The sequence below is a fragment of the Podarcis liolepis genome (assembly GCF_965112155.1).
Source record: "Podarcis liolepis genome assembly, chromosome: 2".
Classification (NCBI taxonomy): domain Eukaryota; kingdom Metazoa; phylum Chordata; class Lepidosauria; order Squamata; family Lacertidae; genus Podarcis; species Podarcis liolepis.
This window is the reverse complement of record NC_139555.1, coordinates 84206597-84222056: the sequence shown is the minus strand read 5'-3', so window position 1 is coordinate 84222056 and position 15460 is coordinate 84206597. Positions and strand designations below refer to the sequence as shown.

Genomic DNA, 15460 nt, shown 5'->3' with positions numbered 1-15460 from the left:
AGGGGAACCTCAGAAATAATTTACCTGGGAAATGCACTCTCCTCCCCATCTAAAAAGCAAGAAGGAGCAGGGGAATGTGTGTTAAACTCTCTGGAAAAGGAGTCATATAGTTTGACAAAAATGGTTCTGCCTACAAAACTTCCAAGTGATAGAATCCTACATCAGAAACCGCTAGTTCCCTGCTATTTTGCACTGGTTGATTATTAGGTGATTCAGCATTACATCTTGAAGTATATTCTACAGAGTTTTGACCAGGTCAAACAACACCTAAAAATCACACACATTCATAGGAAGATCCAACTATTGCTACAACCAGCATTAATGCAAGTCAGTTTGTTACTGACCGCAGTAATAATTCTAAAAGCTCTTAACAGCTTAGAGGTTCATAATTCTTACACAAGATGGAGCATGAGATAAAGATAGCCGATCAAACATAATGTGGTGCTCATTACAGGAATCCAAAAGGCACAGGACACTCTAATAATAAGAAGAAAATAGAGGCAGAAGATCCATACATCTTTATTTCAGTTTGATCTTCCCTACAATTTTTTTTAAAAGAAACCAACCGTCTGAGGAAAAGCACAGGCTTCTAAGCAAATGAACCTCACCCACTCCCTTCTCTTTCCCTGGACTCTACCCCAACACTGAATTTCAAAAGAGGCTCAGAAAGTTCAGGGACAAGAATCTCATTTAGTGCGACAAATAGTTAAAAAAAAATCTTTTGTTCAAGTTACTTATCCGTATCCCCATCTCCAAAATATAAAAGAGTATAAATTCAAAGGTGGAGGACAGAAGGAAAGATTTGCTACCAAACCTTTGAATAAAACAGTTGTATTTATTCTCTGACTGAGACATTCAGTGCCAGTACAGGACCTGTGTGCATGCTTCCCTACTGAAAATTAGGGGGCCTCTCAGCAGACTTTGAAGTCGTGCTACTAACACTTTGAGGACTATGGTTTCAGTTAAGTCCAAGGCATGGTATAAATACACCTCTTCTGTATAGTAGGTGTATCGCAGAGCAAACAGGTCCTAAAAGTGACTAATACCACATTTTGGAGGCGATTTCCAAAAACTTTTTCCTTGCCGCAGTTTTGTAGCCTAGACACACCTCTCCCCCCCCCCCCATTCCCCAACTTGGTGTGGCTCAGTATGCTCATTGAACCTTCTTCCACCCCTTTTAGCTCTTTCCCAAACTTTTTACTTCTAACTTATAGCGCATCAAGGATGTTGTCGATTTTGGTGATCAGCTCCTGACGCTTGTTAGAATGCATCTTCTCATTCTCTATGTACGTATCCTTCTTAAGCTTGCCAACAACCAGCCGCTCAGCCTCCACAGAAGATTTCAGGACCAGCTCCTTTACTTGGCTGTCAAGTTTCTGAATTTCGCTAACCTTGGAAGAAATTTGGGACAAAACGTTAGGTGACTGGACAACACCATAGCCATACAAAGCAACAGTAACAGGGTGCATTCATTTTATTTTTATGGTCACCCTAGAAGTAGTAGATTTGCAGGGTCTAAGCAAACAATTACAGTCATATTTTTGAAGTCGAACAGAATCCATTCCGGAAGTCCATTCGACTTTCAAAACGTTTGAAAACCAATGCATGGAAGCCGCAGAAACCCCGTCGGACGTTTGGCTTCCAAAAATAGTTTGCAAACAGGAATGGTCACTTCCGGGTTTTTGCAGGGCTCGAGAACTAAGCTGTTCGAAAACCAAGGTACGACTGTATATGACAAACTATACAATGTTATGTTAGAAGCTACACCCATTTAAACTTTACATTTAATGGTTCTGAATATGGACACTCACTGCAACAAACATGTCAGGGCTGGTTCCACGGTCGTAAGAGCACTTGATTATGCTACATTTCATTCATACTTTGTTTTTGAGAAATGAAATGCCTTCTAACCTTCCTTCCATTTTATAGCAAAACATCAGCAGAGGAATATGTAGAGATAACAGCTACCGTGTGTGTGCACAGCCCCTCCATTCAGCCCTCCTCCCAGTTACCAACGGAGCTTTCAGCTAACTGCAGCTGAGTATTAATGAGCAGAATGCATTAACAGCGCTTCAGTTGCAAGTTATGCATTGACATCCTGGCAAAAGTGACCATCTTCAAATAGCTATATTCACCAACAGTTCCAGGGTGATCCACTGAATGGATCTCCTATTGTGGGTGAAAGTTTCACTCAAAGCAGAGTAGAAGCGGTCTGCTAAGAGAATGACATGCGGACCACATTTGTGCCTAAGGATTAATACAACTTAAAATCGGGAAGTCAGGATGCCTTAGGCTTCGCTCACCAATGTTGAGCAGCAGCTTACAAAAAAACATTCCATTTCAAAGCAGTAGGCATGTTAGGTAAGTGGTAGCCAGAAGACTTAATGCAGTCAGAGGGGCTTGACAGCATTAAAACATTTGGAGCAATCTTGCTACCTTCAGGGCCTACTCACTGAGAGAAGGGCTTGGCTGAATGTGGTGGAGGACCCTGGCCAATGCATCTCAGCAAGCTGGAATAGTCGACAGTCCTGGTTTAGATATTCTATACAGGTAGCGCAATATTTAAAGCCATGGCAGAATGAAAACTGGGGGAAATCCCCCCAAAGCTCTCCAGCCTTATGGAGGAATGCCTGGAAATTAAACTATCAAGGAACCTAGAAATCTCAACTTTAACAGTATTATTCTGGAATCATCATAATACACTGTAAACACAGAACACAGGCAACAAAAAAGAATTTCTTTAAAGTGTGAGGAAAATATCTGCCTTGGGAATGACAAGAGAAAAGGCAGTTTAGAATAAGGGCAGTACAGTAACAATACACACTAAGGAGGCCAACGGATTCTTACTTTGTCACACAAGTCAGAGCCTTCTGTCTTCAGCTTGGACTGCAATGAAGCTATTTCGTTGGTTAAGGCCTTATGTTCAGTCTCCAGTGATTTTTTGCCACTGTTTAGGTTTGAAATATCCCGTGACTGCTTATACTTATTCACAGCTTCATCAAAATGGCGGTACAGACGTAGCCTCTTATTCACCAGGGTGAGAACTTGCTCTGTGATGCAGGCAACTTTCATCCTAGCTTCTGCTGCTGGGTCCTGCAAAAGCGCAATGGTTTAAATACTTGTTACAGTATATAGTGCATTCTAAGTGTCCAGAAAGTGTTTTGTGTGCTCTCTCGGTAGTCCTTACAACAACCCTATAAGATCTGTCAGCATAACCGCCACCTTGGAAATAAAAGACCGAGGCAGAGAGATTGGTATACCTAAAATCTATCTAGAGAGTCGAAAGGGAGAAGGCAAGATCTAAACCAAAGGAGTTCCTAGTTCACAATTCTGTCGCTTATTCACTACACTGGCTAAATTCATCAGACAGACTTTACCAAAATAGTTGTTTGAAGCAAAGTGGCAAAAACAAGAAACACTGAGGAGTTCCATTTGCTTCAATTAGACTTGTATGGAATAACAAAACAAGGATATCCATTGTGCAAGCCATCTTGACTGAATCAAAATTAATTAAAACATGGACCAAAACGCCATTTTAAAAAACTACTTCATTCCGTGAAAATTAATAGATGAAGAATTTTGGCCAGTTTGGATCTTAGCAGTGCTTTGAAAAAGGTAAGCCCTAACACAACATGCTCATTTATTGACTCAAAGAATTAATGTATTTCAAGTATACTTTGCCTATGCTAAGAAGCTACTAAATCTCAGAGCACCACTGATATAAAGATAAAGGTAATAGCTTGCTCTCGCAATATATCCATATTTTACAAAAAGAGTAAGTGCTACCTCACATAAAATCAGCAGCAAATCCAGTACTCCAGCAGTCAGTGCAAGGGCATTTAATACCAAGGAAAGGGCTCTCCCAAAGGAAACAGTGAGACCAACCCTCCTGCCGCATCCTCCCTGTTTCATCGTGCCTCTATTGCAGTACCTTAGTGATAGAGAAGTCCAGCCTCACGTAGAGGATCACTGTAAAGAACAGGATGTAGAAGGCTCCAACTACCAGGAGAGGTTCTTGCAGCATCAGGATCTTGTTAAAATTATAGTGCACCTAGGAAGAGCAGGGCAAGCAGTGAGAAGAGCATAAACTTCCATTAGTCAAGATGACATGCTACCCACCTTACATTCCTATACGCAAGAACAATGAGATACTTGGACATTTAAGACGCAGCTCAGAACTCAACAGTGAAGCTCAATCTTTTCACTGATCTATGAACGTGGTCTGTTGCTATTGCAGCCATGTCACTTGCTAGAGAGCAATCTGGGCTGCAAAGATGAGCGTGGTATTTCTCATTATTTATGCTATCTAAGCAAAGGGCTTATGCTTACCACAATATCCTGGATGTGCTGTTCAACTAGGTTGTTCTTGTGCGCAACTATGACTGGACGGCCAAAGGTGTCCAAATAGGTGTAGTGAAGTTCATCAGGTGCCCGGCTGATGTCATATGGACTATCCACATGGATATTCCTGCAAACAGAGGTGTTTACAATACTGTTAGCTGTCCCAGGAAAAACTTAACCTGGTTGTTGTTGTGGGTTTTTTGGGGGGTGGGGGAGAAATTAGCCCTGGATTAGCCCCTGCCCTCTGATGTCCATGGCTTGGGCATGGTCATTTGCAAGTAAAGCTGTACACATGAGCTGCCACTCACACACAGGGGCTGCAGGAAAGTGGGATGCCTGGCTGTGATGGTATCCTGATTGAGTGGTGTCCCCATGCACAAGCAGCTGCTCAAACATAAGAGTTCCTTTGCAGACAACCATGCTCCACACACTGTCATTATACAGGGCAGGGGCATGTGGAATTGCGACAGGGACATAAATGCTGCCCGCTCTTGCTTCACCATAAGCGGAATAATACACAAGCAGGCCTTGTGTTTTATGGCTGATAGACAAAGATCGCCTAAGTGGCTTGATCTCAACCATATTATTACTTACTTGGCACCTTCTGGAAGGATTATCTTTACAGTTAGTGAGTCTGTAACTTGCTCATCAAACACGTGGTCAACAAATCTCATCTTCAGGGCATACTGATCACCTGGGAAACAAAAACCAAGAGGATACTATGATTTTTTCAATGTATCAGGATACCAGCTATGAAAGCCCTGTTGGGTAAAACAGTCACAAGTTTAAAGGTGAGCTTAAAAACCCCCCATTAAGCGCCACTACAACTTGTTTTAGCTGCATGTTGCTTACTCACAGTAAAGTTAGGCAATATCCACACTACTACTGTGACAACACACTGAACTATGCACCCAGCATAAGCTGTGCAGAGCACAAAGCTTAGTACAGCTTAGCTGGATATCCCCCGTTGACCGCACTGTATATCATTTTGTATGTTTTGGGAAAGGAACAGAAAGGTGTCAGGAGAGTAGGAAGTGGGGGGGGGGGGAGGTGTGCCTGAGAGCAAACCTGAAGGAGCTTCTAACCATGCATGGCATTTTCCAGGAGATGCCTGCATCATTTAAATTCATATAATCAAGTACTGAGATGCACTTTGACAGTACAGCACCTGGTTTCTGAGCACACATGCACAAATAATAAAAGTAAGAATCTTTGGAATTCCAAATATGCCATTCTGCATAGAACTGCAGACAGTGAATAGCTTTGTACTCCAGTTGCTCACATTATGTTCCTGATGCCACTACCGTAACAAGGAAACCTACCAAGATTAAAGAGGTATTCATAGCTAGGCAGGTTATAACCAATGATGTAATGTGTCTTCCAACCACCAAATAGGGGGAAGCGAGGGCGGATCTCCATTTCCACAGAGTCATCCAGGATGAGGAGATGACTGGTGGATATGTTGCCAATTTCATCTCTGTAATACACATCTTGAGCAGCAGCAGGAAGGATAGTCTGCAAAACCAAGATAAGCACTTAATGTCAAATTCACCAGTACCGATAATTGGGGCACTTGCTAGTCACTGTTTTTAAGACTGCATTTTCACTAAAAGCAAGCAGTTATCTCCATTCTCACGGCAGTTGCAACCACAGTATAAGCAAATCATATACAGCAGACTGAATTTTAAAAATCACATTGGAAGAGATTCTGGTCATACTGTCCAACCCTCTGCCCTAAAGTATCGCAAACCAATGCTTGCCTGATCTTTCCTTCAAAGTCCTCAGGTTCTAAATGTAGTGCCTACATTTCTAAAGAGTACAATACAATGCTACCTTGGTCAATGAACAGTCCTGTTAACGAACACTTTGAACAACGGACTCCGCAAAACCGCCTCCTTTAGCTTTGTTCCAAAACAGAAGAATGGTGGGGAAGGCGAGCAACCTAAGGCTGAAATCCTAACCATATTCAAACAGACCTAAGTCTTACTGATTTCAATGGGGCTTGTTCCCAGACAAGTAGGGTTAGGATTGCGCCCTAAGCCTGTACTTCCATATCAGAAACAAGAAGCAACATAAAAAAGGGACAGAAAGAAAGTTTCCAGTAAGGCACCATCTCCTCAAAAGCAGATCAGTAGCAATGCTTCCTTGCTGTCCCCTTCCCTACCTACAAAGCCTGGTCCTTTCTGGCAAGGGAGAGAGGAACTCTTTATTTACACCCACACCCACACCCCTGAGGCTCCTTTTAAGACAAAGAGAAATATGCAAGGGCAGACCTTGAAAGACTTCACAGAGGATATTCCACTGTCCGGCTGTCTTTGGTAGTCATATCTGGAGAAAGGCCCTTTGAGCACAGCTCCTGTGTGCTTCAAGTCAACAGTCTCTTCTACAGCAATATTGCCCCAGTGAGAAACTTCAATGACACGTGTCATGGTAGTGATAGTCAGGAATGGACTGTTGTTTTCATAGTGCACCTTAAGGTTATCCTAAGGAGAAAAATCAAAATAGAGACTGAAGACTTTCTGTCCTCAAGTGTGTTGTAGAAAAAGCCATTTCATTCACAGCAACGCCTATTAAGAAGACCTACTTGCAAATCAGACTCTCGATCATTTTTGTTGAGGTATTACACAATCTGTGTATTGACTGAAATATTGCACAATACTCATTAAGAAATGTTGGCTGGATCTAGCAAGGATCCATCTTGTCCAGCATTCAGCCTCCGACACAAGTAAGCTTCTGAGAAGCTCATAAGCAGGGCATTAAGGAAACAGTATTTTCTTGCCTACCCCCAATATCCACTTAGAATCATGGAACTGTAGTGACGGAAGGGACCATGAGGGTCATCTCATCCAACCCTCTGCAATGCCAGAATATTTTGCCTATCGTGGGGCTTGAACCCATGACCCTGAGATTAAGAGTCTCATGCTTTACTGACTGAGCTATCCCAGTCGGAAGGTGACTATGCTGAGAAACCACATGTGGAATAATGTGAGCAATGTCCATAGACAGTGGCTGCATTACTTTTTCTGAGCCCATTAGAAATCTGCAATAGCGCACACACAAAAAGTGCCTTGTCTGTTTTGAAAGATTAAAGGCTTGGTGCCCTTTGGCTGAATCTTGTAAATACTAGCATGTTTCTGTGCTGGCCAGGGAGGAGAAGAAGCCTCTTGGCAGACCTGCAAAAAAACTGTCTTGTGCCAAAGGCTGGCAGGCAGAGGAACACAGCAATCTCTCTCTCCTTCTCTAGTCCACTCACTGACGTGCATATAACCTCATGTACTCACCTGTGTGGTATTCTTTGTCCACCCACAATGAACAGGTGGAGTTGTTACATACAAGGCAGCTTTAGTTTACTTTAGTTCCTTTTAAGCCCCTTACATTCCTGGCTTTTGGATTTATATTAATCATTTGACACAGCAGAATGGCATGAATGTATTTTAATTCTACATGAGTGACAAATTCCTTTTAAACAGTTTCTCTCCTAGGAACGTTAGCTGGGATTAAGAGTTTACCTCACTGTATGGTGGAACATCCCTGAAGGGTCCATATTCAATCATGTCCTCTGACCGACTAGGATTGCCTAGTTTGGTGTAGCTTTCCACATTCCTTGAGGCCAGTTTAATCCGAGTAGTTTGGGTCTTGGTTGGATACGGAGAGTAAAAATAATGATTGCCCTCAAAAACCACAAACTGTTTCTCTGCTTGGGTGATATGAGTTGGGTACGGCTGCAGGACATGTGTAAAAACCGTTTCAACAGATAAGCGAATCTTTCCACCTGGAGCCAAAGGAGATGGCAGTTTTACAGTGAAGAATTTGCCACTGTAAAGGAGAAAAACAGATAGAAAAATCAATCTGGCTCTGCTGGCTTTACAGACACCCATAAGCATGGAAAGAAGCTCAACAAAGATTCTCACTGAAGAATATATCATCTCCACCTTCATTTGTCTGCTGCAGTTTTGGGCCACATAGTAGTTTGAGTGTAGACTGAAGTTCACATCCCCACTCACTGGATGATCTTGGACTAGTCTGAGTTTCTCAGCCTAATTTATTTCACAAGGTTGTTGTGAGCATAAAAAATGAAATATAAATGTAATAATAAATGCAATGCTGTGGATACCAAAACCATCTTTGTATTCCTAGCTCAGTTATACTAGCCTGGGTTTAATCAAAGTGGCAGTAACGTGGCCCACTGCTGTCAGCAATCAGAACATGGACTCTTGGGAACGTTTGCTATTTCAGAGAACCCTGATCTCAATTGACTAATGTTATAACAGCTAACAGTTTGATTTAAATGTCAAAAGATATATTGCATTAGCTTTTAAAGACTGGTCAGTAACGACTGACAACAGATAGGTTGGATGCGAGCTAATAAAACTGAAGCTGAATCCTGAAAAGACAGAGGAGTTGTGTGCCCCATTTTCACACCTTGGAGGTGGGGAGGCAGTCTGCCTTGCACTCCCATGAAAGGAGAAAGTCTGTAGCTGGGGAAGGCATTTTCCTGGATTTAAAGTGTCACTGGAGGATCAGGTGGCTAGGAATGCCTTTTTTCAGTTCCAGCCGGTTCGCCAGCTACAGCCCATTTTGGATACAGATCACTTGGCCACTCCATGATCTGGTAACTTCCAGACTGGATTACAGCAATGCACTCTGTACAGGACTGCCCTTGAAAATGACTTGGAAACTTTGATTGGTCCAAAATGCAGCAGCTAGATTACTGGTTGCAGTTTAGTTCAGATCTTATATAACCTCCTGTGCTAAAACAGCTGCACTGGTTGCCAGTTCATTTCTGGGCCCAGTTCAAGCCACTCACATTAATGTTCAAAGCCCTAAACGACTCAGGCTCCAAATACCTAAAAGACCACCTCCTTCCTTACAGACCTTTGTTGTGGATTTCTTCAAGAAGTACACCAAGGAAAGTTTAAGACAGCTTTAATTGGTCAAATGTAATATTTGGGGGAAGTCAACAGGGTGAATTCCAGCATCCCTAGGAATACCTGAGTTTTTTATAAGGTTTCTAAGCTCCTAACACATGCACAATACCCAAGTACCATACATAGCATGGGTCTTATCAGGTAACTAAGCAACTGGAGTCTTATCAGGAGAGACAGTACAAGGCTAAAAAGCTCATCTATCAGGGCCAGCACATTCCTTTTCAGCATATTCAAATACATCCTTTCTTTCTTTCAACAGCATTCTTTTCACAACTCTGTAACAGCTCTTCCTAGCTCCTCAATACATGCAGGCTATATTTCCCACCCCACTCTCTTAGGTGCTAAGATTGCCAGAGCAGGCACACCTGGTAGTTCTTCTGCATTCAAAAGCTTACGTGGCAGTGGCCTAGGAGAAGGTATTTTCTGTGGCAGCCCCTAAGTTCTGAACTCCCTCCCCACAGAGGTGAATCTGGTACTTTCATTATGGTGAACGCTGAAGACACACCTCTTTGCCCTGGCCTTTGACACTTGAGGTGTACATTGATAGAACCCACCTTATTTCTGTAATTGTAAGTTGTTTTACTAGTATGGTGTTGTAATGTTGTAACCCATTCTGTGGGCAGGTAAATAATGATAATGATAATTTTTGTTTCCAATAGACAGGTTTAGGCTTCTAAGAAGCAAGCAGATTATAATGCAACTCTGTGAATTACTATGCCTCCCAATTTCAAGTGATAACTGCATGTCATCAGAATTGTCAGATTAGAGTTATTTTTCTTAATTTTTTAATCCAATAATCAAAAAGAAAGCCACTATTAAAATAGTATCTGAAGTCTTAGATTTTCTATGATTCTGCAGGGCTACAAGCAAACGTCTCTGACCTAGTACAATATTTATTTTTTAAGAAACACTTTGGAAATTACAAAAATATAAAGTCTGAATGTGCTAAGTATATGCGTCATACTGACTGGGTGCAAATTCTTCAGTGTATATTTTGTGGCAAACCTGGATATGATATAGTTTCCCTTGGCAAAACTCACCTTTTACCTTTTACCTTTGTCTCCTTCAACTCAAGAGTACTTTCTTCTTCTTCCTCGCCTTTCACCTATAACAAAAGATTAAATTCAAGTTTGGTCATTGTTACCATTTACAGTTTCCATCTGAGACAGCTGAATTCATCACAAGTGCTAATTCCTACTCCCAGGGGTCTGCAAGTCAGCAAAGACACATTTCAATTTGACACACACACACACACACACACACACAAATAATTAGCCATCCAATCATGAACAAGTTGTTGGCTAACTCCACAAACCCTGAAGAATTATCAAAAAGCAACGTACACAGAGGTCTGTTAAACCCTTGAGACTCTTATACAAGAACACGTAAATGCTGGCTTGGATTACTAGCCAAGCCCATTGTCTGTAGCTGTCATTCACCCCTTCCTTCCTGGAGTCCTGCGGCATTTTGAAGAACCTGGAGAATGGAGGGGTGTTTGCCCTACTGAAGGGATCCTGCAGAAGGAACAAGGAGCAAGCAACAATGTGCTGCTGTCTCCTGCAAATTTCAAACTATGAGAAAGCATTCCTCCCTTTTCTCTGTGGTGAGTTTGAAGAGGCAAATCCTTTCCCTCTGAATTTGGCTTCTGTGATTCTAAAGCAACAGTGAGGCACTACTGGTGCTTTCTGCAAAAGCCAAAACAACAGAAATAAAGCACATTTTTTTCTGCTTACTGGACAGGGAGTACACACACTGCTGGCAAGCAGGTAGGCAAGTTCTGGAACCCTGTTACTGTGTTAGCTTCAGAACAAGAGACATACAATAGTGATTTATGGGATGCAAGTTCTGATCAAAGACTTACTGTACTTCTACCAGAAGTCTTTTGTGAGAACTAACTGAATAGCCACAACTAGACAGACAAGTGTTGGATGACATGATTTGTTGAAAACAGTCCTGATTTTACTTTCCCCAACAGCCTCCCCAATGTTACAAGGACAGATGATGCACCTGACAGCACTTTTCTTCTTAAATTGAGAGTAAACTGGCCAAAATTTAAAAAGATACATGTGATGCTTTCAGGTCCTTGGGAAAGGGTTCACTAGAAAGTAAAGGCATGGCTACAATGTAGAATTATTTTACTGATAATTCATATCTTCAGACCCAAATATATATGTACACCTACCCCCAGGTCAAAAATAATAATTACTTCCATTTTTAATCTACAAAGGGCTTCACAGGCCTCTCACTGTAACTCTAAGATGGATCAAAACTACCAGATACTGCAACCAGTATCTGATTGTCCAAGGACTATCAAGAAATTCATGTATGAGAGTGCAATGCCTATCCATAGTCAGCATTATCCACTATCCCATAGGCCAGCAAGTATTCCCCTTTTGCAAAATGATGAAATAGAAGACAACGGCAGTTATCCTATGCATATAGTTACAAGGAAGCAAGTTCCATTATTTAGAATGGGACTGTAAATAACATGAGAAATCATACTTGGGGGTAGCTTTGCCTAACCTGGTGTCCTCCCATTGTTTTTGACACCACCACCCAGGTTGACTGGGAACCAGCTGAAGGGCACCAGGTTGGGGAAGACCCCTATAGAAACTGTGATTGCATAGGGAGCAGGGCCTAGGTTCCAATGAGCTCACTTTTGGGCATCAGATACAGTGCCAAAGACTCAGTCCACTACCCTTACTGCCTTCACCTACCTTTATTGTACTTACTTACAACCCTTTCTTCCAAAGGCAAAATAAGCTTCGTTCAGCTTTCTAGCTGCTATTACATTCCTTAAAATCAAGTTGCCTTGCGGAATGAATTCTCTGCAGCAAATGGGAACATAGGAAGCTACCTTTTATCAAGTCAGGCCACTGGTCCGTCCAGCTCACTGACTGGAAGCCACTATCCGGGATTTCAGACTGGGCTTTCTCCTAGTCCTCTCTAGGAATACTAGGGATTGAACATAGGACTTTCTATATTCAAATCAGATGCTCTACCACCAAGCTACAGTCCTTCCCAAATAGCTGTGACTGCTCACTTTCTAATAACAGAGCGCACTCCACTATGATATCTGCAGCCATTCATGGTTCAGGACAGAGCTTCAACTAACCGTTTTCATTAACACGTTGCCACACAGATAGAAGCAGCTAAAACACACCTTCTAGAAAGGCTTTCTCCTAAGCTCACATTTACGAACACCTCCAATTACTGCAGGCAGGCAGGAAACACAGGCAGCAATGAATAATAATAAGCCACTTAAATGTTCTGATGCCAGCAGCCTGCTGTTCAGCTAGCCACAGGCCTTGCAAACGCATGCGTTATGCGGTTTTATAGACATGCATTGAGATCCACGCCTCCTTCCCTCTAGGTTGCCACTGGTTGCTCTCCGATTGCAGCACTTACGCTTACGTGTCAGTATATGCCAGGCCATTTACTACAGCGGCAGCTCTGAAGGGAGTCAGCAGCCAGGAAGAGGAGAAATAAAACAAATACGTGGTGAGCACTGCTGCAAAGTGACAACCCTTTCCATGACATTATCTGGGTCAAAAAGCTGGCAAACTCCCAAAGGGCAGCTTACGTGTAACTTTAGAAAAGACCTCTATTTCCACCCCCACGCCAATATGGATCACATATTCTGCTAACACTGCATTCCCAGATCACAATCCACTATGTGTGCTGCCCAGGCTTTTATTTCGGGTGGACAAAAAACTGATAGGGTTTTCTTCGTGGCCCATATATCTCTGCAGCACGGCCTCCTCTACGAAAAGGAGGTAGCCGCCCCAAATCTGCAGTTTAGCCTCCATCCCTGCTAACTATACGGGGAAAGGAGCCAAACACATCACAGTCAGTACAGTTAAGAAAGACAAACCCCTGAAATGCAATGCTAAAGCGTTGTTGAGGCGAGGGGAGGAGATGTTTTGGAAATTATATCCGCTCAAATGCCAATAGCTCCGTACCAATAAGCGAACTTATTAGGGAATGAAAAGCTGCAGGGAATGGAGGCAGATGCCCAGGAAAAACCAAGAGGCGAAGGCAAAGTGGGTTGGAGGGGGGAGATGCTTTTCGAAGCCTGGGCGCGGCGAGGGAAGGCGAAAGAAAGGCAGAAGCATAACTCCTAGAAACACTTGCCCCGCGCGCAGAAGGAAAAGGAGAAGCGCGAGCGGGGAGGCGCCAGGGCTGGCCGAGGGCGCCGTCTCTGCGAGAGGCCGGAGGGAGAGGGCGAGCGAGGCTCACGGGGCTCCGAGACATGAGGCGCGGCGGCGGGAAGGGCTTCGGAAGCGGAAGGCCGCGGAGGCTGCGCGTCCCGCCAGTAGCTCGCTCACCTGCACCCCCAGGTAGGCCAGGTGGCTTTCCAGGCCCGGGTCCAGAGCCAGCAGGAAGGAGGCGGCCGACCCGGAGCCCCCCGCGGGGTTGGCCAGGCTCAGCTCGGTCGTCACTTTGGCCAGGTGAGTGCCGAGGTCCACGGTCCTCTTCACTTCTTCGTTGACCAGCTCCGGGGCAGCCAGGGCGCCCCCCAAGCAGAGGAGAAGGAGGAGGGAGACGCGAGCGGCGCGGCTCTCCATGGCTGGCCACGCCGAGAGACTGAGCAGCCGAGCGAACCGGATAGACTCCCCTCCCTCGCGGCAAGGTTCATTCATCAGGCGGGCACAAGATGGCGCCCTCCACGCCGAGAGAAAGACAAGATGGCGGCGCCCAGAGGCCGTCGGCGCTCCAAGATGGCAGCGCGGACGACGGAGAGGGAGCGGGGGACCCTCCCCGTCACGTGACCGAGGGTGCGAAGGGAGGAGCCTCCTCAGCTGTAAAAGAAAACGTCAGGCTGAAAGCTGCCGGAATGCGTCAGATTGCAGCACCCGTAGTAATGGATACCACTGGGTCAGATGTTCGAATATTTTTTTTTAAAAAAATAGGCAGTAAACTGCTCTTGGAGAAGTAAGCTGCTTATCCAGGGAGACCTTTATTCTCCAATGTAACCTTTCCAAAATTCTAACATACGGTTTTCAAATTACGAAGTCTCTAGTTAAAGCAGAGGGCAAAACAGCCAATGGGATTAGTGTGAGAAAAGCAATACTGTAATAAGTTACACTTGTGTGAGAGAGAGTGTCCAGGTCTTTATGGGAAAACACAGAGAACAGTTTTATAGAAAACAGAAATTGGGTTGAGTGGCTAATCAATTATAATAAAGTTATAATGCATAAGCTTTCATGGGCTACAATCCACTTTGTTGATTTTTCAGGTGCCAGGAGACTGCTAACAGAATAACAGGGCTACCTCTAGATATAAGATTAGGAGCTGCTTTTTCTGAGTACTTCAATGTTTGCTCTACTATTTGTATGGGAATTTAATTCTAATAACTACTGTATTACGGGTATATTTCTGTGTAATATGTTACATTTCTATATAGCTGGTTTATTAAGAAAATATAGTTACAGATAGGTAGCCGTGTTGGTCTGCCATAGTCAAAATAAAAAAAAGAAGTGTGCATGCACACGAAAGCTCATACCAAGAACTAACTTAGTTGGTCTTTAAGGTGCTACTGGAAGGAATTTTTTTATTAAGAAAATACAGTGCACAATGATAATAGCAGAAGTTCATACTAACAGTGATTCTAGGGCTGAGAGAAAAAGCTGTTTATTCCACATCCCATGCATAAGGGAGTATGGAAGACTTTGAGCCAGGTCAGGGCAGAGCTTATCTGAGGCCCAGGGTGAGAGTCTTGTTAGAATAAACTTATCAATTCAAACAAAAAAGGCAGCTGGTCCTTGACGGAGGACCCTGACCAGCTTAGCCCTCCAAGGCCCACGGGCAAGCGTACCCGTTGCCCCCCACAGGTCTGCTTTGAGCCTAAGGATGTCTCCAGGAAGAAATCTCTGAGAGTAAGAGCTGTTCAATGGTGGAACAAATTCTCTCAGAAAATGGTAGATTCTCCTTGGAGGTTTTTAAATAGAGATTGGGTCTGTCATGGATGCTTTAGTTTTTAAGCATTTGAGATTACTGCTTTTCAGGGGGTTGGACTAGATGACCAACCTATATAACTTTGAAGTTGCACAGCATCTGCATAACAGGCAGCCTACATACAAACAAAACAACCTAGAAGTGCACACTCACTTGGGAGTAAAACCCTTTGAACTCACAGAGATCTTCTAAGTAAATATGCATAGTTCGCACTTATGTATATATTATTAGTA

General features: G+C 43.4%; 2 protein-coding genes across 2 annotated transcripts in view; both read right to left on the bottom strand.

Moving 5' to 3' along the window:
• GATA2 (GATA binding protein 2) overlaps positions 1-15460 on the bottom strand; it is a gene marked incomplete at its 5' end in the record, with an annotated part of 197344 nt that overhangs the window by 162680 nt on the left and 19204 nt on the right. The window lies entirely within an intron of this gene.
• RPN1 (ribophorin I) lies at positions 496-14038 on the bottom strand. The gene is made up of 10 exons (XM_083489317.1): positions 13598-14038; positions 10310-10374; positions 7851-8157; positions 6615-6824; positions 5664-5856; positions 4936-5035; positions 4330-4468; positions 3932-4051; positions 2848-3093; positions 496-1391 (listed from the first exon to the last, which is right to left on the bottom strand). Exons 1-10 carry the CDS (start codon positions 13910-13912, stop codon positions 1209-1211), a joined length of 1878 nt encoding a protein of 625 aa, XP_083345443.1. The 5' UTR covers positions 13913-14038; the 3' UTR covers positions 496-1208.

Coding starts and splice junctions, on each gene's coding strand:
- RPN1 (XM_083489317.1), bottom strand. CDS start 13,912: ATGAATGAACCTTGCCGCGAGGGAGGGGAGTCTATCCGGTTCGCTCGG. Junction 10,375..13,597: donor TGGCCTACCTGGGGGTGCAG/GTGAGCGAGCTA, acceptor CTTTTGTTATAG/GTGAAAGGCGAGGAAGAAGA. Junction 1,392..2,847: donor GCTCTGACTTGTGTGACAAA/GTAAGAATCCGT, acceptor ATTTCTTCCAAG/GTTAGCGAAATTCAGAAACT.